We start from the raw sequence: 25,018 nt of genomic DNA, 5'->3' as shown, positions 1-25,018 counted from the left end.
CTTGATATTGGACTTTCGGAATAGCTCCAAATCGTTTTTTTGTGTGTTTTGGATACCGTCGGGAAGATATGATTGTTTTATTTTTCTTGTGTGATAATTAGGGTTGGAGGAGGAGACGAGCGGGACGCGATGTCATCACTTAGTAGAGAGTTGGTGTTTCTGATATAGCAATTCCTTGATGAGGAGAAGTTCAAGGAAACAGTTCACAAGTTGTTGTTTTTTTTTTTTTTTTTTGAAGTTTGAATTTTTGACTGAAGGATTAGCGTTTACCTGTGATGTTGTTTGACTCCTTTATCAAACATTTGTGGTTTGGCTACAGGCTTGAGCAGGAGTCTGGGTTCTATTTCAATATGAAATATTTTGAGGACGAGGTGCAGAATGGGAATTGGGATAGTGTTGAGAAGTATCTCTCTGGATTTACCAAGGTTGATGACAATAGATACTCTATGAAAATTTTCTTTGAAATACGGAAGCAGAAGTATCTCGAAGCGCTGGACAGGTAGGCTTCAGTTTTTGGCGTTATATATCAATATTTCTGATTATTGGTTTTCTCAAACTTATTTTCTTTCGTAGGCATGACCGATCAAAGGCAGTTGAAATCCTTGTGAAGGATTTGAAGGCCTTTGCCTCATTTAATGAAGAGCTATTTAAGGAAATCACTCAACTTTTGATTTTAGAAAACTTCAGGTTTGAAATTCATTTAGTATATATAGATATATTTCAATATTTTACTTTTTTCTCATGTGGCCAGCACCCTTGCTTTTCAGGTAAAATGAGCAACTTTCAAAGTATGGGGATACCAAATCAGCAAGGTCAATCATGCTTGTTGAACTTAAGAAGCTGATTGAAGCAAACCCCTTGTTCCAAGATAAACTGCAGTTTCCAAACCTAAAATATTCTAGGCTGCGTGGGTTGATTAACCAGAGGTAAGACTGTAAGAAGTTCTTATAATTGTCTCTGTAGCTCACCATACCTTAGATTTTGCACACTGATATGTTTCTGAAGAGATGGGAAAATAATCCAAAGCATGATCTTGTGAAGGTCACAATTGTTTTATCTTCATAGTTGATGATCCTATGCGATAAAGTTTGGTGTTTATCTTACAATATAAAAAGAATTCCTGTGGTTTCTCTTCCGAGTAAATTATTGGTTGTTTAACCCTGCAAACCTTTAGATCTTTGTATTTCAAATAGTTCCAGATAATATAATCTTTAGTTTGTTTGATTCTGTTCTCTTGACTTCTCATTTGGATTCCTTTTCTAGAATTGTTGCCGTCTTGCCGCGCATCCTTCTTCTCTATATTTTTCCATTTTGCACATTAAACCATAAAGTGATTCTCTTTGTGCTCCTCAATAATTGTGACACCCAGACATTTTATGGAATCCACGTAGCATGATTTAGTTAAGCTTGCAAATATGCGATTATGCGAGACTTGTTAGAATCTCAAGTGCTACAGAATGGTATTTTTTTTTTTTGACATTTTTCACATAGCTTGGATTTGCAGAAATCAATGAAAAATGTTTGGAGTATATGACATTGAATACTAGGAAACATAAGAATGCTTATCATTGGATTCTGTATTATATAAACTTTTGCAAGTAATGGCTAGTACATTATCAATGTGGCAAAGTTATTGTGAGTTTTAATTGCTTACACTTTTTCATTAGCAATACTTTATTAAAGAGGAACATGGCAAATATAATAGTTTGTGAAGGTAAACTTTCTATAGTGCTCGGAAATCTTTATCATTTAGCATTCTGATCAGTTTGTTTCAACTTTTAACTCTTGGACTATCTGGGGTTTGTTCATTTGTATTTGAGCCACTAATTGGTTTACTATTGGCAGTTTAAACTGGCAACATCAGTTGTGCAAGAACCCTAGGCCAAATCCAGATATCAAAACTCTTTTTGATGACCATTCATGTGGGCAACCAAATGGTGCACTTGCTCCAAACAATCCACTTCTTGGAGCCATGCCAAAAGCAGGAAGTTTTCCTCCATTGGGTGCTCATGGGGTAATTTTCGTATATTTATTTTTATCATATTCTTCTATTGAGATTTGACTTACACCCACAATGTGTTTCCTCTTCAGCCTTTTCAATTTGCTCCAACACCAGTTCCTACACCCCTTGCTGGTTGGATGTCTAATCCTTCAGCTGTGACCCATTCAGCATTTCAGCTGTCTCTAGCGGACCTATTGGGTTGAATGCATCTACAAATCCCAGCAATATTGTGGATTATGCTAGCGAGTCTAGGATGTTATTATGAATAACAATTTGACACAAATGATGGTTTTTCTTTTGAATGAAGTTGCAATTCTGAAGCATCCGAGGACTCCTTCAACAGCCCACCCTTCTATTGAGTATGCATTTGTAGATTTTGACCATGTATCTAAAAGAGCAAGGCCCCTTGGGATTTCTGACGAGGTCTTTTGGCATTTTCTACTCTAAAGTTATTTCTCTTTTGGCTATGTTTGATTCTTTTGATTGTTAGGTGATCCTAACTATTTGTTAGCCTGAACTATATGATTCAGGTAAATCTGCCTGTCAATATACTGCCAGTTTCCTATCCTTAGAACCATAAACCGGCTACATTCTCCCTGGAGGACTTGCCTAAAACTGTTGTGCAAACACTGAGCCAAGGATCAAACCCTATGAGCATGGATTTTCACCCAATCCAGCAGACCATTCTTCTTGGTACTACTTTTCAGTAAACTATTATTTGCCTTTATTTTTTTAGATATTAGCACTTCTGGTCTTCTCTTTTTGAGTTTGGTTTCTTTATTGATATATCATAGTTGGTACAAACATTGGTGATATTGCATTATGGGATGTTGGCACTAGGGAGAGATTAGTTCTGAAGAACTTCAAGGTTTGGGATCTCGGAACTTGCTCCATGCCCCTGCAGGTATGACTTCCATTTATTGATATTATGCAATGTTTTATTCTTGTGTCCTCTTATAATTGACTCTTCTCCTATCCCGTGCAGGTATGCTTCCATTTACTGATATTATGCACTGTTGTATTGTTGTGTCCTGCTATAATTGACTCTTCTTCTACCTCTCCATTCCATATTAGATGTCAACACTTCCATGGTTCACTTGTAAAAGGTTTTAGTAACAGAAGATCGATAAACTTGTACCATAGTATGTTAACATAGGTTGTGTGGTGTACTCCTGTTTTTGTTTTTCTGACATCCTCTTTATGTCACTCAGGCTTCTTTGGTTAAGGATCCTGTTGTTTCAGTTAATCGCATAATATGGAGTCCAGACGGCTCCTTGTTTGGTGAGCTAATTCTGCACTGCAAAATAAAGATGACTATCAGTAACTTTTTTTTTAGTAAGATTCCTTATTATTGTGTGGGTACTGCTTACTCAAGGCACATAGTGCAAATATATTCTTATCATGGTGCTGATGTTATCAAACAACACTTGGAGGTTTGAGAGCACTAGAGCATTTAAAGCATTTCCTTGCTTCATTTAATCTTATTATGGATTTTTTCTGACATTCAAATGACAGATTGATGCACATGTTGGTGGTGTCAATGATATTGCATTTGCTCATCCTAATAAGCAGCTTTCAATAATAACCTGTGGAGATGACAAGACAATTAGGGTTGACATAGAACTCTGATTTTCTCTTTTATTTTTGCTTGTCATTTTGAAGTTTTTTTTATCAAACTTTGTGGTACTTTAGGTGTGGGATGCAACTAGTGGCACCAAACCGTACACCTTTGAAGGCCACGAGGCACCTGTTTACTCTGTTTGCCCACATCACAAGTAGAACAAAGGAGAACATTCAGGTAGTTTAACTATTTTGGCTTTTGTAGAATTGCTTTCTTCTTTAACCATTGATTCACATGTTGACTTTTTCTTGGGAATTGTTTAAGGTTTATTATTCTTTTATTTTTTGCTTCTTTTACTTGCAGTTCATCTTTTCAACAGCAGTAGATGGAAAAATAAAGGCATGGTTGTATGACAATTTGGGTTCCAGGGCGGATTATAATGCTCCAGGGAACTGGTGTACAACAATGGCTTATAGCGCTGATGGTTCCAGGTGTGTTTTTAGAGCACTGGATTATTTTGCGGAATAAGTATCTATTGGCTCTCTTTTCTCTGCTGACATTTTTTGTTTTGTTTTGTATTTCCTCATTTTATGTAGGCTCTTTTCATGTGGAACTAGTAAAGAAGGAGAAACATTCGTTGTGGAGTGGAATGAAAGTGAAGGAGCAGTGAAGAGGACCTACCAAGGTTTCCGAAAATGTTCTTCAGAAGTTGTGCAATTTGACACCACAAGGAACCGGTTTTTGGTAGCCGGTGATGAATTCATGATCAAGTTCTGGGATATGAATAATGCCAATCTACTGACAACTTTTGATGCTGATGGTGGCTTACCAGTAATCTCTCAAAAAGATGAATTCATATTTCAATACTTTTCAATACTTAGCCTTAGATACAATGTATCAACTTGTAACTTTAGGCAAGTCCAAGGATGAGATTCAACAAGGAAGGAACACTTTTGGCTGTTGCGACACATGATAATGGAATTAAAATTTTGGCAAATGGGGATGGACTTCGTTTGATGCGCACACTTGAAAATCATTCTTTTGATGCAACTAGGGTTGGTTCGGAGACCATAACAAAGGTATCGTAATAGGAAAAACTACCTGTTCTTTTTACATAAAAAGGAGGAATTTGATGATATTTCTGCTCTCTGATACAGCCTATAATAAACCCATTGTCTGCTGCTGCTGCTACTGCTGCTGATATTGCAACAACCTCTGGAATAACTGATAGAACTGCTCCACCTATGGCTATAACCGGAATGGTCTGTGATTTTCTTTTCAATGTTCTGAAATATAGTTTTAACTTTTTTTAAACTATGCTATATTTCATGTATAGTCTAGCTCATGAATTTCATAGACTAATGTGCTAATATTGTTTTTGATATTGATATAATGGAGATGTCAGAAACATGGTAGATGTGAAACCTAGAATTGTTGATGAATCAATAGACAAATTAAATATCTGGAAGCTTATTGAAGTCAGTGAACCAGCTCAATGTCGATCTTTAAGACTCCCAAGTCCCAAATAGTCTTAGAACAAGCAAGGTTTGATCTCTAGGTCTCTATAGTTTTTATTAGATATTGGGTAGTTATGTGCATTGAATGGCTTTCTAGACAAATAGTATGCCCGACACCCTCAGCTTGGCCACACTCTACTCCCTCATCTCGGTCATGCCTGACTCCACTCCCTTAGCTTAGTCATGCCTGACTCCCTCAGCACATCCACGCCTAACCCCCTCAACTCAGTCATGCCTGACTACTTGAGCTCGGTCATGCCTGATTCCCTCAGCTCATCCATGCCCAACCCCCTTAACTCAACTACAACTCCCTTAGCTTGGTCATGCATAACTCCCTTGGCTTGGCAGCTCAGCCCTTTCCCCCTACCTCCTAATACGGTTGCTGGCTCCCCCTCCTAATAGTGGGGAATGTGGATACTGTGATAACCCACATGACAGTCCCACGACCTGAACGTGGGGTTCGCGCCTCCTAGGAGAAGGTATAAAAGAAAGTCTTCTTAGGCGGGCGTAGGTACACGCACATTACACATCTCAAACCTTTACTTTCTAAGGTTTTCTTCCAACCATCCCATTTCTAACTTGAGCATTGGAGTGACCGCGTTGAGATCCACCTTGGCCCCCATTCTAATCTCTTGCTAAGTCTTTTAGAGATCCCAGAAGCTTGCTTCGCCACCAGACCATCAGGACTCCTCCCCACGACAGTTGGTCCTTGGTGACTCACCCGATAACTCTCAGACAGGAACAAGGATTATGAACAATATAAAATCGTTGGCATAGCATTGTTCTTTGTTTTATTATTTTGTAATTTGTTTTTCCGCTGCCTACTAATTATAATTATAAACAAATGAACAATCTAAAATGATTGAGTATTAACCCCCTAATGATCCAATAGTTACAACAATTTGGTGTCAATAATACATTTTTTCATTGTGAACTAGAAGAAGAAATTTATATCGAGGTCCCATCAAGATATGAAAAAAATTTGGATTATTGTATGTAAATTTAAAAAAAAAAAACATATAGACTTAAGTAATCACCACGGATATGGTTTGACAAATTTAAAATGATAGAGGAAGATGCTACAGTTGATAAGAAAATAGTAACATCTGGGAAAAGTTATTTATTTGTTTGTTTCATACTCGACCATATATAGTATACGCAATAAGTGTTATTACAATTCATGCAGCTCGAAAAAAGCTCATCTGGTAGTACTGTAGTAGCTCATTTGAGTGAATGGTATCTCAAAGGGATTGCAGAAAAGGGTATTCTGTTCAAAAGAAATGGAGGTTTAGTACTAGAGGCATATACAAATGTTGATTATACCGGATAAATGGTCAATAGAAGGTTAACCTCATGACGTGGAGCAAGGAACAAATGACCCAAGGTGTGTAAACAACTTTAGTTAAAGATCGTTGTAGAAGACTTAAAGATCAAGTGGGATGACCCAATGAAATTTTATTGTGATAATAAGTTTGTGATTAGCATAGCTAAACAATCCAGTACAAAATGATCAAACCAAACACATTGAACTTAACAGAGACTTCATCATGGAGAAACTCGAGAGTGCCCTTACATATCTACACATGAACAACTTAGTGATATAGTTACTAAATGGTTAAGTAACTCAATGTTTCAAAGTATTGTATTCAAGTTGAAAATGATAAACACTAATTCACTAGCTTGAGGGGGGAGTGTGGGAAAATATGATTAATGTACAGTTAGAAGATTTTGTAACCATGTATATCTCTGAAATTAAGCTAAAAATATTTTATAAATTATCAGATGATCATCTTATTCAAAAAATCATGGGATCTGATTCCATGCATGATGGGATATGATAGCCTAGTTAGTTTCCTTTTCTATTGTTGGATTGCTCTACAAGCACTCTGTACATATTGTTTAAGAGAGATACTGTAGAAAAATCTTTCATAAAATTGTTTTTCAATTTCCTTCACTGAATAATCTAGGACTAATCTAGAACCAAGTGGAAGGAATTCCATGTTGGGAAAACTATTACCACTTGTAGACTATTTAAGGTTATCTGTAGAACTGAATTGTGGACTATTTAAGGCCATTTGTAGAACTGAAATATCACCCATTTATTCTTGATAAGTTTAATGTCAACAAAAGTTAAAACAATATCCATAATCAACTTTTACTGTCTCTCTGCATGGCAAATCTGTCCAGAAGAAAGAGTCTCGAAATTTAGAAAATGTTTCAGAGTAAATGTACATAATAAATATGCTGCCTGCTCTAATATGTTGCTCTTGTAGACCATTGTTAATTTAAGATGAATTTTCATGTATAGCAGTAAAGAAGAGATATTTGAAGGCCATGATTAGAACTTCTTATTGCAGATTTCAAAACCGATCTACACCAATTCTGGTGTTGCCATCCTCGCTTTAGCATCAAATGCAATTCTCCGACACTGGAAGTGGCCTCGTAATGAACACCATTTGAGTGGAAAGGTGAAGACATGAACAATACTTCCTCAAAGTGCTATCTTTTGTGTAATACTATACAATGTTGTTCCATAGTTTGCTAATTACATACTTCATCTGTAGGCGACAACAGGTATTGCTCCTCAGTTGTGGCAACCACCAAGCGGCATATTGATGACTAACGAAATTACTGACACAAATCCTGAAAAGCTGTCCATTGCTTTGCACTTTCAAAGAATGATTCTTATGTTATGCCAGCTTCAGGGGGGAAGATATCCCTTTTCAACATGATGACATTTAAGGTTAGAAATGGATCATTATAGCACTACAAAACTTAAGTTAAAGTTGAGACTAACCAATTTGTTATTCATGGCAGACAATGACAACATTCATGTCACCTCCACCTGCGGCAACTTTTCTTGCATTTCATCCACAGGACAATAATATAATTGCTATAGGAATGGAAGATTCCACTATTCAGATCTATAATGTCCGAGTTGATGAGGTACTTTTCTACTACCACAGCCTGTGATAGGTGGGATAAAGAATATTGTAACTTCGGAGTTAATGCTTATGCAGGTCAAGAGCAAACTTAGAGGGCACTCTAAGAGAATTACTGGTCTTGCTTTTTCAAATGTTTTGAATATGCTGGTCTCATCTGGAGCTGATGCTCAGGTTATTGACTGTTCTCTTTGTAATATAAATACTTAATTTGCACACAATTTAGTGATTTTGGACTTATCCATTGGGAATTTGTTATGGTGAGAAGCATGCCATGGGCGCACCTCTTTTAATGCTCATACTGTACTCTTTGCAGCTGTGTGTTTGGGACTGATGGATGGGAGAAACAGAGAAGTAGGTTTCTGCAAATTCCTTCTGGGTGTACTGCAGTAACCATTTCAGACACGCGTTCAGTTCCATCAAGATCAAATACACTTCCTAGCTGTGCATGAAAGCCAGATTGCTTTATATGAAACTACTAAATTAGAATTTGTGAAGCAGGTATTTCTGTCAGATTGTGAATAGTGTAGCATATGAATTATGATATAAAATTGGACCTTCCTATTATAGTGGTCTCCTTGTTTGGGTTCTGCTCCCATTGCACATGCAACATTCTCATGCGACAATCAGTTGATATATGCAAGTTTTTTAGATGCCACCATATGTATATTTAGTGCTGCCAACCTCAGTCTGAGACGCCGCATCCTTCCAGCTGCTTATTTTGTTAGTTTCAGGTATGTTTAATTATCATATCATGTTGTTTGTACTCTATTACTTGTTGCAAGCGCTAAGAGTGCTTCGAGATTGGTGCCTTTGTGACAACTTTTAGCAGCACATACCTAACTGGTTGTTAACTTGCATTTCTTCAGCATCACATGAAATTGCAGTCCCCATCTTTTACTACATCTTATAGTTTAATTTTTTGGGCTATCTTTCATAATGTATTTATATATTTTCCTATGTTTCTTTCATCCAAAAGACACCAACTTGTAAATCCTTCTCTGAACATGTTAGCGACTTTGTTAAACTGCTAACTATGTTGCTAATTGTGAGAGATAACCAAATTTGTCTCTTAATACTTCAGCTACTAAAGGTTGCTACCAACTTCTTTTGACAGCATCCACTAGTGATTGCTGCGCATCCATCAGAACCGAATCAATTGGCCGTAGGCATGACAGACGGCAGTGTATATGTATTAGAGCCACTAGAATCAGAAGCAAAATGGGGTGGTAAATCGCCTGCTGAGAATGGATCAGCAAGTAGCATGTCTTTTCGAGCCGCTGCTGGAGCCTCTAATTCAGATCAACCACCGAGGTGATGGAAACCATCACAAGCACATAGGTTAACCCTTTTCCTCTAACAGGTATGCATGAGAATCTCTCGGCACTGTTTAAATTGTTAAACGTGGTTTATGTTTCTACCTTCATCTGCAGCCATGGAAGATAGTCAAAATCTTTTCGAATGGTAGGCTGGTCGGTAAGTTCAACAAACAAACATCTGACTGATAGCTGCGCTAGATTTCACTGATATGTATGCCATGGAAGAATTGATTATGTTGCTGTGTTTGATATGGAACAGAACCCTGTTAAGTGTGATGTTTATTTAAATCGCAATCTCCCGCTGCTAGCAGCCATCAGCGTCAAGTTTCTTCTCCTTTGCTTGTACAGTTTATCCCATCTTTACTATGAACTAGATATTTCCCTGCCCTACAGGGTCGAGGTAAAAAAATAGTTAAAAAGTTTGCAGAGTTCAAGGAAATGGTTCTTCGTCATGCTCTCTTTCTCAAAAGACGTGTAAGTCGTCGTTATTGTATTGTCATGGTTGCTCTCTGCTACTAAAGGAATTTGCTTGCTCTTTGCCAAAATGCAGCAGCTACAAGGATGTTGCTGGGAGAAACTGATGTGCATTTGTTATCCTTCATCGTGTGGCAACATCAACCTGAAGCTGACCTGCGTTCGTACTCCTCTAAACAAATCTTAGAGAAGGTGAACTACTTGATCAGATCTGTCCACACTCGTTGCTTCAGTTGCAAATCCATTGGCACAGTCGTCTTCCAAGTAGTCATCAACCTTTTCTCCATCGCTTTAATCATCATGTATAGGAGGAAAAACTGATGCAGGGGAATTGTTTCTATGTGCTCTGAAATCTTTCTGCTCTTCAACCCTCTTCTTTGAGATTTCTGTCATCATCACCAGAATATGAATTGCTCGACTAGTCGTCTAGATGCAAAGTCTCAGCTTATGTTTGCCTATGAATCTAACCCCATTTATGCCGTGCTGTGTTCGGCCTAGCTTAGTCCCTGGGTTAGGCTGAACAGGGATGGCTAGAAAGGTTGCCAACCCGAGTTAGCCCAGGCACAAACCAACTAGTTCAATCTGCCCATGCAACTTTGTATGGGTGAAGATCTAGTGCGAGTCATATTTTAGTGTATGTAAAACAATAAAACCAAAATAAACAATATAAGGATGTTCAAACATACCTGATTTGAGTAAAGTAATTAAATTTAAATTGGATTTTTTTTCTCTCATCATTTCAGAGACATGCTAGATGAAGTGTTTAAAGAGAAATTCTCTTTTTGACTCTTAAGGCACTAGGCACTAGCTGCTTGTAGTGGGCAACTATAACACCAGTTTAATGTTTTTCATGCAAAGTTATCAAGGAGCCTTTTGATTTGTTTAATCTACAGGACTTAAAACGTGCTTGCAGGAAAATAGTGTCTTTACCCTTTGGACATGTTTCTGAATCACAAAGTTCGTCAAAGGCATAGAATGATCCATATAATTGATTTCAGTTAGTGGGTTGTTATTATGTTTTGCCTGTTCTAACTAGTGCAAGCCTTGATATTGTTGAAAAGGTGAATCAAAAATGAACGAAAAAAAATAGTTTCAATACAAATGGGAAATAGTTGTAGATTAAAAAAAATTAAGGTAAATGGATTGATTTATGTCGAATGATACTGTTGAGTTAAGATGATGTGATTAAGCCTCTGTTTGGATGGGGTGAGGTAAGGTTCATTAATGGAAGGGGATGGAAGGGGAAGGGAGGGAAAGGAAGAGAAAGTAATATATTTATCTTGTCCTTGTTTGGAAGGGAGGGAAAGTTTATGTGAGAGGAAAGGGATGGAATGAAGGTTAAATATACAAATTTACAAAAATATCCTCTTATTTTTTTAATAAATCTGCATGTGAAAAAATAAATAATGATATAATTGTAATAATTTCTCCTTACCCTTCCTTACACCCTAATTTGGGGTGTAAGGAATTTCGCTTATTCCCGAGCATGCAAGGGGAAGCTTTACCCTTCTCTCCCCTTCCCCTTCATAGCTCACTCTCTCTCAAACAAGGGTAAAAATTCATTTTACCCATGTTTATCTTTTCCTCTCCTTTACTCACCTCCTCCCAAACAGAGGATAAGTGAAATGCTCTCTTTTGTAAATCCCGGATTTAATTTGCACTAAAATTAATTATCTCGTGTACAAGTAAGACTTGAGTGTGGTAAATATTAGACCGGTCAAAGTAAAAATTACTAATTTATATTTTGCTATTTTTTTCAGCTACACGAAGCAGATTCATTACCTATGATCATTAATGCAGGAGATTAATCTAAAAGTTACAAATCATTTTCTGTTCTACCTCTTTCTTTCTTTGTTTTTTTTTTTAACTTTTGTATATGTTCGAATGTTCAAGTATAGATCAGTTCACCATATAATAATTCATGCTTAATTGCTAGTAGTCATCCTTAATTTACCTCCTTCGTATTGATCTAGAAATAAATTAATGAGATATTGGGGGCGAACGAATCGTCTTTTGCCACATGCTTAATTGCTTGAGGTGGTTTAGTCATTGTGTTCTGAAATTGATTATCCATTCGAGCTTTTTGTTTTGTTTTAATAATTTAGGTAATGATTCAATTAATTCAGTAGGTAACTGATTTGATTTTATGAAAATTTTTTACCGTCATTAAAAGATAAATCGAGAGGTAGATATGGCTCTTGACGGATGATCAACATTATAAAATTTTCAAACTCTTCCTCAAATGTCATGTATTATGAGCGACATTTAAATTCTCATTGTCTAAAAAATTCAATGCATTTGTAGAGTGCCATGTATTTTGGATAATCGAGGAGATTATCCACCGAGATATGAAGCATTGTTGGATAGGGGATCATCTTCTCGGGATAGTGCGATGATTAAGATATGAGGTGTTGTTACATTAGATCTTGGGATCGAAACTCGGTGTGATCGAGCATAATCTCCCCCATGTCTTGGCCATTTGTACTAATGGCTAGTAGTCACCCGTGATTTACCTCCTCCGTGTTGGCCTAGGGACGGGTTGACGGGGGCACTGGGGGCGAGCGAATCGCCTTTTGCCACATTGTTGGATAGGGGATCGTCCCTGGGGCTATGGTATCGTGGTAGGATATCCAGGTTATCTCCCATGGTATCCGCAGTTCGAACCTCAACTACGGCGTATTTGTAGAAATTTTTTCTCCAAATGGGGGGCGTAATCAAAGGATGCTGGGCTTCTAGACTGGTCGCCGCGTGCGCTTCCCGATTTACCCTGGTGGCCAGTGGGAAACTTCCGTGGGACCGGACCGGTCATCCTCAGAGATAGTCAATGAGACTAACTGGGATTATCATTGTTGGATAGGGGATGTCCTCTTGGATGAGTCTAATAGCTAAAACATGAGGTATTGTCATCATGAAATTTGGGGTTCGAATCTCGACAAAGTCGAGGTAAATACCTCCCTTATATGCTAGTCACTATTCCAAAGGCTAGTAGCCATTCGTGATTTACCTCCTCCGTGTTAACCCTGGGACGGGTTGACGGGGACACTGGAGACGAGCGTATTCGTCTTTTGCCACCATTGTTGGATAGGGGATGCCCCCGGGATTATAGTGTAGCAGTAGGGCATCCAAGTTATCATCCAGGTATCCACGGTTCGAGCCTCAATTGTGGTGAATTTATAGGAATTTTTCCTCCAAATGGGGTACACAACTAAAGAATGCTGGGTTCCTGAGTTATCCACTACGGGCACTTCCCGATTTACTTTGGTGGTCGGTGGAAAACTTTCGTAAAATTGGATCGATCACTCAAGCTTGACACTACACAGTTTAGTTATTCATTTTTTTTCTTTATTGTTGGATAGGGGATGAATTTATTTTTTTTTTTTTAAAAAATATGACCAGGCCTTGATTTGTCGTTGCATGGGTTGGCTTAGTTACGCTTCCTTGAAGGATTTGAAGAATTAAATATTTTAATTATTAAAAAATATTAAGAAAATTTTTCCAAAATTGCAAAACATTCAATAAATAAATTGCAGATCATAAGGTTGTGTATATCAGTTGTGCATCACCACTTCACTTCCCGAGCTTTTGATATTAGAATCGGACCGCTAAATTAAATTAATCATTAAAATCGAAGTAGTTATTAATCCGTTAATAATCGACACAAAAGTTCTTAATTCCGTTAATAATCGAAGTAGTTATTTTTTAAAAAAAATGTAAAAACATAATATTTTTTAATAAAAACTTAATGTTTTAAATTTTTTATTCTTTAATAAAAAACAATTTAATTGATTTTAAAAATTCAAAATATAATTAATTTAATTAAAATAATTGATTTTTTTTTTATAAAAATTAAATTAATTCCATTAGATCAGTTATTTCCTAAGTAAGGCAGTCACAACCTATGATTAGTAGGGTCAATTCGGATAAGTTAAATAAATTCAAATTAGATGGAAGAAGCAAGAATATTATGAAAAATTTTAATCCGAATCCTATTCAAATTCAATCAAAATATCTTAAACGCGAAGTCAAATTCGGCTAATCCGATCAACCCAAATAACTTACCTGACCCGGATTTTTTTTTATTATTTCCTTATAATTTTCTATTTTTATCTCAATATTTCATATTGTTATACTAAATATTATGCTATTTGCTTACATAAAACATCTTAAATTAAAAGAAAATTTAATTTAAATAAAAAAAATCTTAAATTATAGATTCGGATGAATCACAGAGGTTGAATCGATCATCAGAAGAAGAATTATGTCAAAAATTAAAATACATTCTGGGAAAATTAAACTTTCATGAAAGAGAAGCAAATGAAATGTTTTCATAAAAATTCTCGTAGAATCGAAAATGAAGTTTTCATTCTATACATGTCAGATCATGAATTAGTAACTGCATCCAATCTCCGAAAAAGTCCCAATTGTCCATGATTCGAATCCGATCCGATTTCAATCCGAATCTAAATTAAATTATTCTGAATCTAATCCGAATCCGAAAACTCATGGTCCATATTTTTTTGGATTTATTTGAATCAGGATGACGGATCGGAATTGACACCCCTATCTACAATGACTCCATTGTGGGTAGCTAGAGTCTTTGCCGAGACGGCTTTCCAGTGGGAAATCCTGTCTTGCGAATGACAGTGGAGGATGGCTACAGGAGTTGGATGTTTGAGTGGCTTGACAGATAAATGTAGGGCACTCTTATCCGATGAAATTATTGCAGGCACTGCATTAGCACGCAAATTCTTTCCAGTGGGAAGACCGTAAATTATGTGGCAAAAATTGATTCGTGTGTTCTTACGGTTTGTTAATTCGTCCCTAGGTTAATACAAAGAAGGTAAATTACGGATGATTACTAATCATTAGTATAAGTGGTCAAGACACGAGAAAAAATATACTCAAACATATCGAGTTTCGATCTCAAAATCTCATATGATAATATCTCATGTCTTAACAATCATACCGCTATGAGGGAACAGGAAGAATATAAATTAGGAGACTTCCTCTGATATCTTTACCATTAATCAAGCTCGTTCTTTTATAAAATCTCAATTTGAAAATTTTAATAATATGAGAAAACATTTGATTTTTTTTTTTTGTTTTGAATTTAGAGAGGTTACAAGGATGATAAAACTTATGAGGTGTTGCAAGAATTTTAAAAATTCTGGCTCATGAGTTCTCTTAATATTAATGGGGATTATTTATTTTCCGATTTGATACTCATTACTAAGAGAAGTCAAACCGGTAATAATGTAGTGAATTACTCGAAGAAAATAGTTGAATATTTTCTAAATCCTCACATTGCTTATAAAATTTTATTATCTATTCCAATTATAGTATAGTGTAGAACTAAGTTTATCAAAATTAAAGAACATTAAATTTTTTTCCCGATCAACTATATTACAAGAAAAATTAAATGAATTATATTATTAATTGAGAAAGAAATTATTGAATAACTTAGGGGGCGTTTGGTTTAGGGTAATAGGAGTGGGGAATGAGAATGGGAATCATTGATTTCCATTGTTAATGTTTGGATTATAGGAATAGGAATACAAATAAGGGAATGAATCCTTGAAATTGGGTAATGACTCATTCCCATGTACCTCCCCTTCAATGAGTCATTACCCTATTTTCATCAATCAAAATATTTCCTTATTCCAAAAATACCCTTGACTTAAAACTAAAATTTTCTCCATTAATATCAAATATCAAAATTTATTTATTTATTTTTTCTTTCATATCACTTATCTCTCTTTATTTTCTCTCATTATATTTTCCCTCTCATCATAGTTTCTCTCTCATCATTTTATCACACACTTTCTCTCTCCTTAATCTCTCCTATCACACTCTCTTTCCTCTTTTTTCTCATCATACTTTCTCTCTCCTCAATCTCTTCCATCGCACTCTCTTCCTTCTTTTGTTCCTCATCACACTTTCTCTCTCCTCAATCTCTCCCATCACATTCTCTTTTTTCTCATCACACTTTCTCTCTCATCATACTTTCTCTCTCCTCAATCTCTCTTATCACACTTCCTCCTTTTTTCCTCAACACACTTTCTCTCTCCTCAATCTCTCTTATCACACTTACTTTTTTTTTCTTAACACACTTTCTCTCTCATCATACTTTCTCTCTCCTCAATCTCTCCCATCATATTCACTGTTCTCTTTTTCTCTCACCATACTTTCTCTCTCCTCAATCTCTCTCATCACACACTCTCTCCTCGTTTTTCTCACTATATTTTCTCTCTCTTCATCCTCTCCTATCATACTTTCTCTCACATCATATTTTCTCTCATCATGCTCTCTCCAATCACACTCTCTTTTTTTATTTTCTCTCATCACACTTTCTCTCTCTTCATTCTTTCTTATCACACTTTCTCTCTCATAATACTTTCTCTCTCATTATTCTCTTTCATCATATTTTTCTCTCACATTCATCTTTCTCACATCTAATTTTTTCTCTTATTTTCCTTTAAGGGTAAAAAAGGAAACTTTGATTTATTCCGATAGAAGATATACAACTAACCAAACATTGCTTTTAAAAGTGATATCCATACTCATACCCATTCCCATTTTACAATACAATGATTCCCATTCCAATTCCTATTCCTAGGAAAGAACCCAACGCCATTGCACTAAGATTCCCATTCAAAGTAATAAAATAATAAAATTTAAATTTAGGCCATGATTTAGTTTATTCTAACTAGACTGAATTAATTATATTTTAATTCGATTTTTTTTTTCCTCTTATCACTTGGGAGACATGCTAGACGATGAAGTGTCTAAAGGGCAATTCTCTTTTTGACTCCAAGGCACTAGTTGCTTGTAGTGGGCAACTATATGTAACATCAGTTCAATGGTTTTTCATGCAAATTAAGCTATCGAGGAGCCTTTTGATTAATTAATTTGTTTAATCTACAGGACTTAAAACAGTTCTGAAATCTACATGTTCTTGCAGGAAAACAGTGCTCTGAAATTCTTTCTGGTCATGTTTATCAACCACAGTCATTCATAGTGTTAAAGAATTCATATAATTGACTTGGGATAAGATTTGATTATCGTTCAGTTCAGACTTTGATATTGTTAGAAATTTGAATGAAAAATGATTTAAATTGCAGGTGAGTGCATGACTACTTCATAAGCTTTAAAATGGAATGGATTTAATTGAAATATTTTTTTCTTTAAAAAAAAAAAGAAATTCTCCTATAAATTAAATTAATTATTTCGATTTAACCGAAGTTTTATTCATCAGTCCACTGTACAATGACACTATCTATCTTATCTGGTGGAGTCATCGATGGCTACAGGAGTTTGATGTTTCGTGAGTGGTTTGACGTAAAAACGCAGGGAACTCTTATCCGATGAAATGATTGCAGGCACTGCCCTAGCACTGGTGGGAAAAGAATGATGACTAGCACATTAGTGTTCAGTTACTGGTGTTGGATGCTTCGATTTGCCTTATAAGTGTTAGTTTTAAAGTGATTGTGATGCCACCCGCCACCCAGGCTAGGGGAGAGATTCTCTGGTTCAAGATCTCTGGATCAGTCCTGATCTCCTATTCATTCATTAGTTGGGTGAGTTGAACCCTACTTGTTTATCATGTAAGAATCAGATCACCCAACCAATGAATAGATAGGGTCTTTTCTGATCCAGAAAATTCTGGAACAGAGGTAACGAGGATTTAAATTTTATCTATATATGACATATTATACTAGAAGAGTTTAAAAACTTGTGATGTTGGGTTATTGGTCGAGACCTAACTATATGTGCTTCCTGATTTATCATAGTAAATTGAAAAATTTTTATAGAATTTAACCGATTATCTTTATGATTAGTCTGAATCGTAAAAACTAGATATCTAGACTTTGATGCGATGGTTAAACTTTAACTTATGAATATTTTTTAATTTATCCTAATAGCATGAATTAATTCAAATAAACTTTTATAAATTTATTTAATGAACTAATCTTATTTAATAAGAAAATCAAAAATCTAAAATTAATCAAATCCTTAAAATAATTATTCAAATTTGATATTATTTTTTTATATGAATTTGAAGTTGGAGCATATTTTTTTTTTTTAAATTTATTTGATTGGTCAGTGATATTAATTTTATTTGTCTTGTTTTAAGAGATTTTTGTTTATTTTACAAGTTTGATTAAAAGAAATTATTGGTGAATCTGATTCACAAACTCATGGAATAAATATGAATATAAATATCATTCATGAATACCATCTTTATTTATTCATTTAGGTTAAATTGACCTTGTGAATATTAAATTTTATCACAACAAATATTTGATTCATTTACACTACGAAGCTAGCGATGTAGGAGGTGACATCCACACCACATCCATCTAGGAGGGTTGTCCACTTAGTGATTGACTCCCTTGACTATGAGGTTCTTCCGGGCCCTTCTCTTTGGGATATGCCATTCGCTCCGATTGTGAGACAAGACAGCATCTCTCACTCTACCAAGGTCTCACTATCCTCTAATCTCCTCATTCAAAGTAACCCAATAGTTGGCCTCTCCAATTAGTGGCAAAAGATAACTTGTTTGTCCCAAGCGCCTATCATTATAATTAAGTTCTATAGTGAGATAAACAGAGTAAATCATAGAGGTCGATTGACCCTTTTTAGATGGGAGAGATTTTATTTCCTAAAAGATTATTCTTCTAAAAATTTGATTTATGTTCTCATGTGACAATCTACTACTTAAGTACTGACTTAATTATACTTATGGGATAGAGGTGTCAAAAATAAATCCGACCTGATGATCATCCAAGTTGATAAAAAAAAAAATCAGGTTTGGATTAAGAGTTTTCGGATTAGAGGATTTTCAAGTTAGAGATTTTCCAGTCGAATTCGGAATGATCCAAATATAGGTTTTAGAAAATTTTTAGGATTAAGTCAAATTTATTTTAAAAATTAAGATATTTTTATATATCAATATCAATGTTATTATGATAATGATCAAATATTGAGATAAAAATAAAAAATTATAAAATAAAAAAAAAATTATTTTTAATTGGATTATTCGAATTGAGTTTGAGTTGGACAAATTTGAATTTAGATTTAGGAGTTTCGAATTAATCCAGATTAAAATCTTTGTTATAATTTTTTTTCAATCCAACTCTAATCCAATCCTATCCATTCAAATTAACATCCTAATCTTGGAGCAATAGTTGACCCCTCTCAGTCCACTCGGATGGGTTTAGTGGTTAGCACATGAGATGTTACCATAATGAGGTCTGGGGTTCGAATCTCAGTAAAGTCGAGATAAATACCTCCCTTATGTACTAATCATTATTCCAAAAGCTAGTAATCGTCCGTGATTTATCTTCTTCGTGTTGATTCTGGGACAAACTGATGAAAACACTAAGGACGAACGTATTCATCATTTTATCATAATAGTTGACCCCTCCCAGCTTTGATTCGAGGTTCTTTTCTACTCTCCACTCAACGGTCTTATTCCATCATTTTGTGATTTTTGTCCTAGTATGATTTTTCGCTTTTTGCCTTTCGTGCACACTTTATTGGCTACAACCAAGAACAAGGAGAAGAGTGCGGCATGATTAAAAAGGAAAAAAAAATCTATATAAAATATTATTTTAAATGTTAATGAGTTAATAATGGTGTGAATGATTAAAAAGCATAATGGTTATTTAGTGTATTACTTTTTTGATCACTTTAATCCTCTGTTTACTCATAGATGCGGATCGAAAAGAGAAAGGAATACACCGTAGAAATATATCCCTAGGGAAGGGAATGAAAATAAAAAGGAAATAAAAAATAAAAAATAAAAGTAAACGAAGGAAGAGAGAAGGGAAAGGTGAGCAGATGGATGCCACGACCCCTTCCCGTCGGACTTCTCGTGACGAGGTTAAGGTCATAGGTGAGGTGTGAGGGAGTGACCTTGCGGCGAGGTCGCGCCTCATCCGCGGCCTTGCGGTGCGACCAGAAAGGTAGTTGTAGTGCTACGAAAAGGTCGACATTGGCGAGGCTTGACTCGCTCGTGGCCTCGGGCTAAGTCACGCCTAGTTGACTACAAATGTACAAATGTAAAGTGTATTCATTTACGATAGATCGAATCTTCTGGATCACTTTTACGATCCAAAAGTTACTCCCTTTGCATATATTGATGGGATGTATGATCCTCACCTATTTTACAAGTGAGGACCATACATCTCCATCCATGCATGAAAGGGTGCATTCTTTTTATCTTTTTTTGAGAGAATTTTTTTTTAAAAAAATTTAAAAATAAATGAAACTATAAATTTATATATCCAACCTAAAATTTTTTCATGAGATTTTTTTCTCTATAAATTATTTTTCTTATCATTCATGCTAAAGTAAACAATGATTGAAAATAGAATACAAATCCCATATTAAAAATATATTAAAAAAAATATCATGAATATATAATACAAGGCATAGCACTGATGATGATGCTAAATTTTAAAATAACTCTAAAAACTATGTTATATTTTCATTTGTTATACCAATTTCAAATTATTGAGGGTCTTTTGCCAAAGAAACAAACCAAGGGGGCCAAAACAAAATTTTATCTTTTGCTTCTATTAAGACAAACTAAGAGGAAGCGATCGGAATCAGTTCGTTTCCCGGCTTCTTCCCTCTTCCGTTCCTTCGCTTGCCGGCCAAAGGCGAGGAAGTTAACGAATCCACTAGTCGGATAGAGAGATTGAGAGCTTGGTTAGATCGGAGGATCCGGGGAAATGACGCTCAACAGCGTTCTGCTTCCGGTATCGGAGCCGCCGCCGCCGCCGCCGCCGCCTCTGCGGGCCGTGGACGAAAGCGCCGCCCCCATTCTCCGGGAATCTTCCATGAGCCGGCGAGGTGCCTTCGTTGCACTCTCCTACATGGCCTGCGCAGGTCCTTGTTTCCTGCATCAACTCTTACTGCCTTTTCCTCTCCTCGAATGTTTCCTCCATGATTTCTTCTTCCTCTTGATGTATGTGAAGAAGGCTTTCGATACTTGAGCTTCATTTCTTCTTTAATACATTGGCTTTTTTTTTCCTCCTTGTTAGTTTTAACTATGCAGCGCGCTCAGATTTTAAGCTCGTTTTCAGATGTTCTTTTTGCCAATGTGGTTTTTTTTTCAAAAGTCTTGAGTGAAAGGAAAGTCCGGTAACAAATAAAAACTAACAAACTTGGGAGAAGTGGTTTATTTCATTATGGGAACAGGTTGAATCACAATTACACTGTTTACTTCAGATGAAAGTATTGTGAAGATTTGATATTATTCTGTTTTCTAGTTGTGACATTTACGACACACAAGCTTGATTTGTTTGAGATTAGTGGTCAAAATTTGCTAGGCACACCATCTGGAGTAGATAGATATAAATGTCCAACTTCAATAATGGCACAAGCAGAGTAGAGAAGAACTCAACTTAGCATATCATGCAGTGAAGTTCTTGTCAAAACACATCAGGAAGACCTTTCAAGACTTGGAACCACAGACTCGTTGTTCCAGGTACAGTGCTATCCTTGGAGATGGGCTGAATGAGATGCAACCAATGGAATAGTTCTCTTTCTATGAGCCCCTTCTGATTTAGAAGCGGTTTTTTCTCACTCATTAAGTATGTTTTATTTGTCCATTGAGATAGGAACAATGTTGCATTCTATTTAGAAACGAGTTTTACAATATGCAAGGTAAAATAATAGGTAAGACCAACCACACATCTCAGCTATTTGGATTTGGCTACAAATTTTATCCAGCCATTGGTAAATCAGCAAAGAAACAAAAAACAAAAAGATAATATAAAATCATAAGAAATATATATATAACATAGCTCCAATTTAGCATTTAGTCATGACAAGTATATTTCCACTTCACTGAGTATGATTTTAATCTTTTATATTTATAGATATAGCATTATTGTCACTTCTGCGATTGTTATCTCCTTTATTTATGTACTTGGCTTTTTTCTTTTGCAGTTCTACTTGTTATGTTCAATAAAGCAGCCCTATCTTCATATAATTTCCCTTGTGCTAATGTTATTACTCTATCCCAGGTATGCCATTAATTTTGTTATTCTTTCCTTGAACAAAGATTTGCTGAACTACCTGCACTAGCACAGCTTGATCATATTGAGAGGAATACAATGAATCAGTTAGGGTGTGTCTACTTGAGTGGAGGAAGAGGGAAATAAAGAAATATAGTGGTGAGGAAGGGAGGAGGGGAAATGAGTTTTCTTTGTTTCTTCTACTTGAAAAGAGAATAAAGAAGAGACAATAAGGGGGGAAAAAGACAAATAGCCCTTTGATTTTGTCCATCCTTGAGCCTTCTCCACATGGTGCCTTTGTCTCGAGCTTATACAACACCACCTATTTCTATGAGAATCCTTCGCTAGACAATACAGCTTTAGGACTCTGGCCATCTGATTGCAACCTCTATTTTTACTTATTATTTGTGGTGTGAGAAAATCACATATACAAAGCAACCACAAGCATCTCTAGGAGTTAATATTATTTAACCTGAATCCTAGTTCTCCTTCCCTTATTCTCTCCATGCAAAACATAGGAACATAGTCCCCATCACCTAATCCTCCAACAAGTACTTCTCAAGTCTCCCATTTGTTGAGATTAGCAAGGATCTGGTTTTGTCTAATATATATTCATTTTCACAAAATAAAGTTCTCGTGCCTTGCAGATGATCAGTTCAACATGCTTTCTTTATACAATGAGGCGTTGGAGGATAATTTCTTTTACTAATGGTGAAGCACATAAATCAGGCCTTGTGCCACCTCAAACAGTGTTGCTCACCCTTCCTCTTTCCCTTGCATATTTGCTTTATATGGTATACATTCTACAGAGTTCAACAGTGAACTTGCCTGTGTTTTTCCTTCTCCTGCTTTTCATATCACATAACATTGTCTTCTGCTTTTTGTTAAAGTTGGCTACTATGGAGTGTGTCCGTGGAGTAAATGTTCCAATGTATACCATGCTTAGGCGCACAACTGTTGTGTTTACAATGAGTGTTGAGTACCTAATGACAAGGCAAAAGTACTCATTCCCAATTGTTGGAAGGTAACTTAATTTTTGTTAAAATTGTCTTGCATTTGGGACCATTTCTGAGCAATAAGATTCAATTGAATCATACACATATGTATTCAAATTTGTAATGGATTTGCTTCAGGGTAATCTCTGCTTAAGCAGGGAGCATTAGTTGTTCCTTTACAGTAAATTGTATAACACCCAATTGCATGTAGATACATTTGCACTCGTGGTCCATCTGTATTACTTAATTATATTTAATGCTTAATGGCATTACCATTGGTTTTCAGTGTTGCAATGATTGTCTTTGGAGCTATTGTTGCTGGAGCTCGAGACTTATCCTTCGATGTTTATGGCTATATCATGGTTTTCATCGCCAATATGACGACTGCAATTTATCTAGCAACTATAAACCGCACTAGTATATCTGAACATTTCCAGTTGTTTTTCCTACTTTCACTGTGTATTGGATTAGTCTTCACGTTTCATGTTCTTTTTTAGGTAAAACCAGTGGACTCAATAGTTTTGGGCTCATGTGGTGTCATGGTAAAACCTCTGATTCCACCGAAATCATTCAACAATTTGTGAACTAGGTGGTATTCAAATTGTGTAATCGACTTTCAGGAATAGTGTGTGGACCAATTTTGCTTTTCTGGACATACATTCATGGTGATTTGGAGCTCACAATGAACTTTCCCTATCTTCATTCTCTTGGTTTTCAGGTGAGTTTCTTTCAACACAATGAAATCTTTCTCTTACATCTTTGAGTAAAAATACGGAGTTATTAACTATATGCAAAACCGTAGAGGCAGCCGAAGAAACTAGCAAACTGACAAATCTAAGCAACATGCCACAGCATGAAATATTTTCCTCATTTGCTATGCAGATTGTGATGCTATTTTCTTGCATTTTGGCATTTTTCTTGAACTACTGCATTTTCTTAAATACAACATTGAACTCTGCACTAACACAGACGATGTGCGGCAATCTGAAGGTTAGTTCTTCCTGAATTCCTTATGCGGTTTGTTTATGTTGAAACTAGTACTTACATTGCTCCAGGATCTGTTTACCATCGGACTTGGCTGGTTGCTGTTCGGTGGGCTTCCCTTCAACATGGTAACTTCGTATTTCTTCCTCGTTTACAATTCTTTTCTAAACTCACTGTTAACTAAGTGCCATGCTGCTTTTCTTCCAGTTGAATGTTATTGGCCAAGCTCTTGGTTTCCTCGGCTCAAGCTTCTACGCGTACTGCAAACTCAAGGGGAAATAGCATTTCATCAGCTAAGCCCATGCATCCAGCTACCGCTTAATGGAGCTCGAAAATAGGCTTCCGATGGCTACATGCGAGATGGGTGGGTGTCTTGAAGATCTAACAAGGCTTCCATCAATGCAAAGTTCAATTTGGATATAAGTAATCTCTAGTTCCACTAGATTTTGATGACAAGATGGTAGTGTTCTTGTGTCGATCCAAATTGAACTGATATATTTTGTGTAAAATATCGAATATGGAATGTTGGGGATAACATTACATGAAGGATTAAGTCTCCATTTCCATTTGGTGAGCTAATACGTGAATTAACACTCCACTCAATTGTCATTAAAAATTAAACTCCATTAAGTGATCAAATACATGTTGTAAGAAGGTGTTTGAGTTATCGGATGTGAATTGCATGTGTATGGTGCTCACCTTATGAGCATCATGTATATTTTTTTTTTTAATTTCTTTAACTTTAATATTATAACCTAGCTCTAAAAAAAAATTGCATGTGTATGGTGCTCACCTTATGAGCATCATGTATATTTTTTTAAAAAATTTCTTTAACTTTAATATTATAACCTAGTTCTAAAAAAATATATACTTGATGCTCACAAGTTAATACTAGTATATATAGAGAAATGATATCCTACATATCTTTATATGAGTGACCATAGTCGACATCCTATGTCAATTCCTGATGTGATTTTGAGAGAGATTTTTTAATCTCTCTCATCTACATGTAATAATTTTTCTCCCTTTCCTCTTAAATTAAAATAAAATTATCTCTTCTCTCTCATTTGATTACATGCAATAATCACTGTAGTGCTAGTTTTTAAAAATCAGCCGCTTAAATACACCAACCACATTCGTGGTAGTAGTTTGGTGCTGGTTTTTAAAAACCAAAGTGTCTATTTTGGCTGTTTTA

General features: G+C 35.8%; 1 protein-coding gene and 1 pseudogene across 2 annotated transcripts; both read left to right on the top strand.

Annotated features, from left to right (window-relative positions):
* Positions 1-105: 105 nt before the first annotated feature.
* On the top strand, positions 106-10,544 carry LOC122002807 (annotated as a pseudogene).
* A 9,872-nt stretch (positions 10,545-20,416) lies between these two features.
* LOC122002806 (UDP-N-acetylglucosamine transporter UGNT1-like) lies at positions 20,417-24,387 on the top strand. 2 transcript variants are annotated; one of them, XM_042558144.1, is made up of 10 exons: positions 20,417-20,711; positions 21,777-21,853; positions 22,492-22,638; positions 22,735-22,868; positions 23,126-23,256; positions 23,337-23,381; positions 23,460-23,557; positions 23,722-23,829; positions 23,895-23,951; positions 24,031-24,387. In XM_042558144.1, exons 1-10 carry the CDS (start codon positions 20,555-20,557, stop codon positions 24,103-24,105), a joined length of 1,029 nt encoding a protein of 342 aa, XP_042414078.1. In that variant the 5' UTR covers positions 20,417-20,554; the 3' UTR covers positions 24,106-24,387. The 2 variants fall into 2 exon arrangements, with proteins under 2 accessions (XP_042414078.1, XP_042414079.1); XM_042558145.1 differs by lacking the exon at positions 23,722-23,829.
* Positions 24,388-25,018: the final 631 nt, after the last annotated feature.

This window comes from Zingiber officinale, chromosome 7A (genome assembly GCF_018446385.1).
Source record: "Zingiber officinale cultivar Zhangliang chromosome 7A, Zo_v1.1, whole genome shotgun sequence".
Taxonomy (NCBI): Eukaryota; Viridiplantae; Streptophyta; class Magnoliopsida; order Zingiberales; family Zingiberaceae; genus Zingiber; species Zingiber officinale.
The sequence above is the reverse complement of the archived record's forward strand: the minus strand, read 5'-3'. Positions and strand labels throughout refer to the sequence as shown.

Excerpts from the sequence above, each read along its gene's own strand:
- LOC122002806 (XM_042558144.1), top strand. The coding sequence starts at position 20,555 with ATGACGCTCAACAGCGTTCTGCTTCCGGTATCGGAGCCGCCGCCGCCG. Across the intron at positions 23,382-23,459 it reads TGGGCTCATGTGGTGTCATG|GAATAGTGTGTGGACCAATT; the intron begins GTAAAACCTCTG and ends ATCGACTTTCAG. Across the intron at positions 23,558-23,721 it reads TTCATTCTCTTGGTTTTCAG|ATTGTGATGCTATTTTCTTG; the intron begins GTGAGTTTCTTT and ends TTTGCTATGCAG.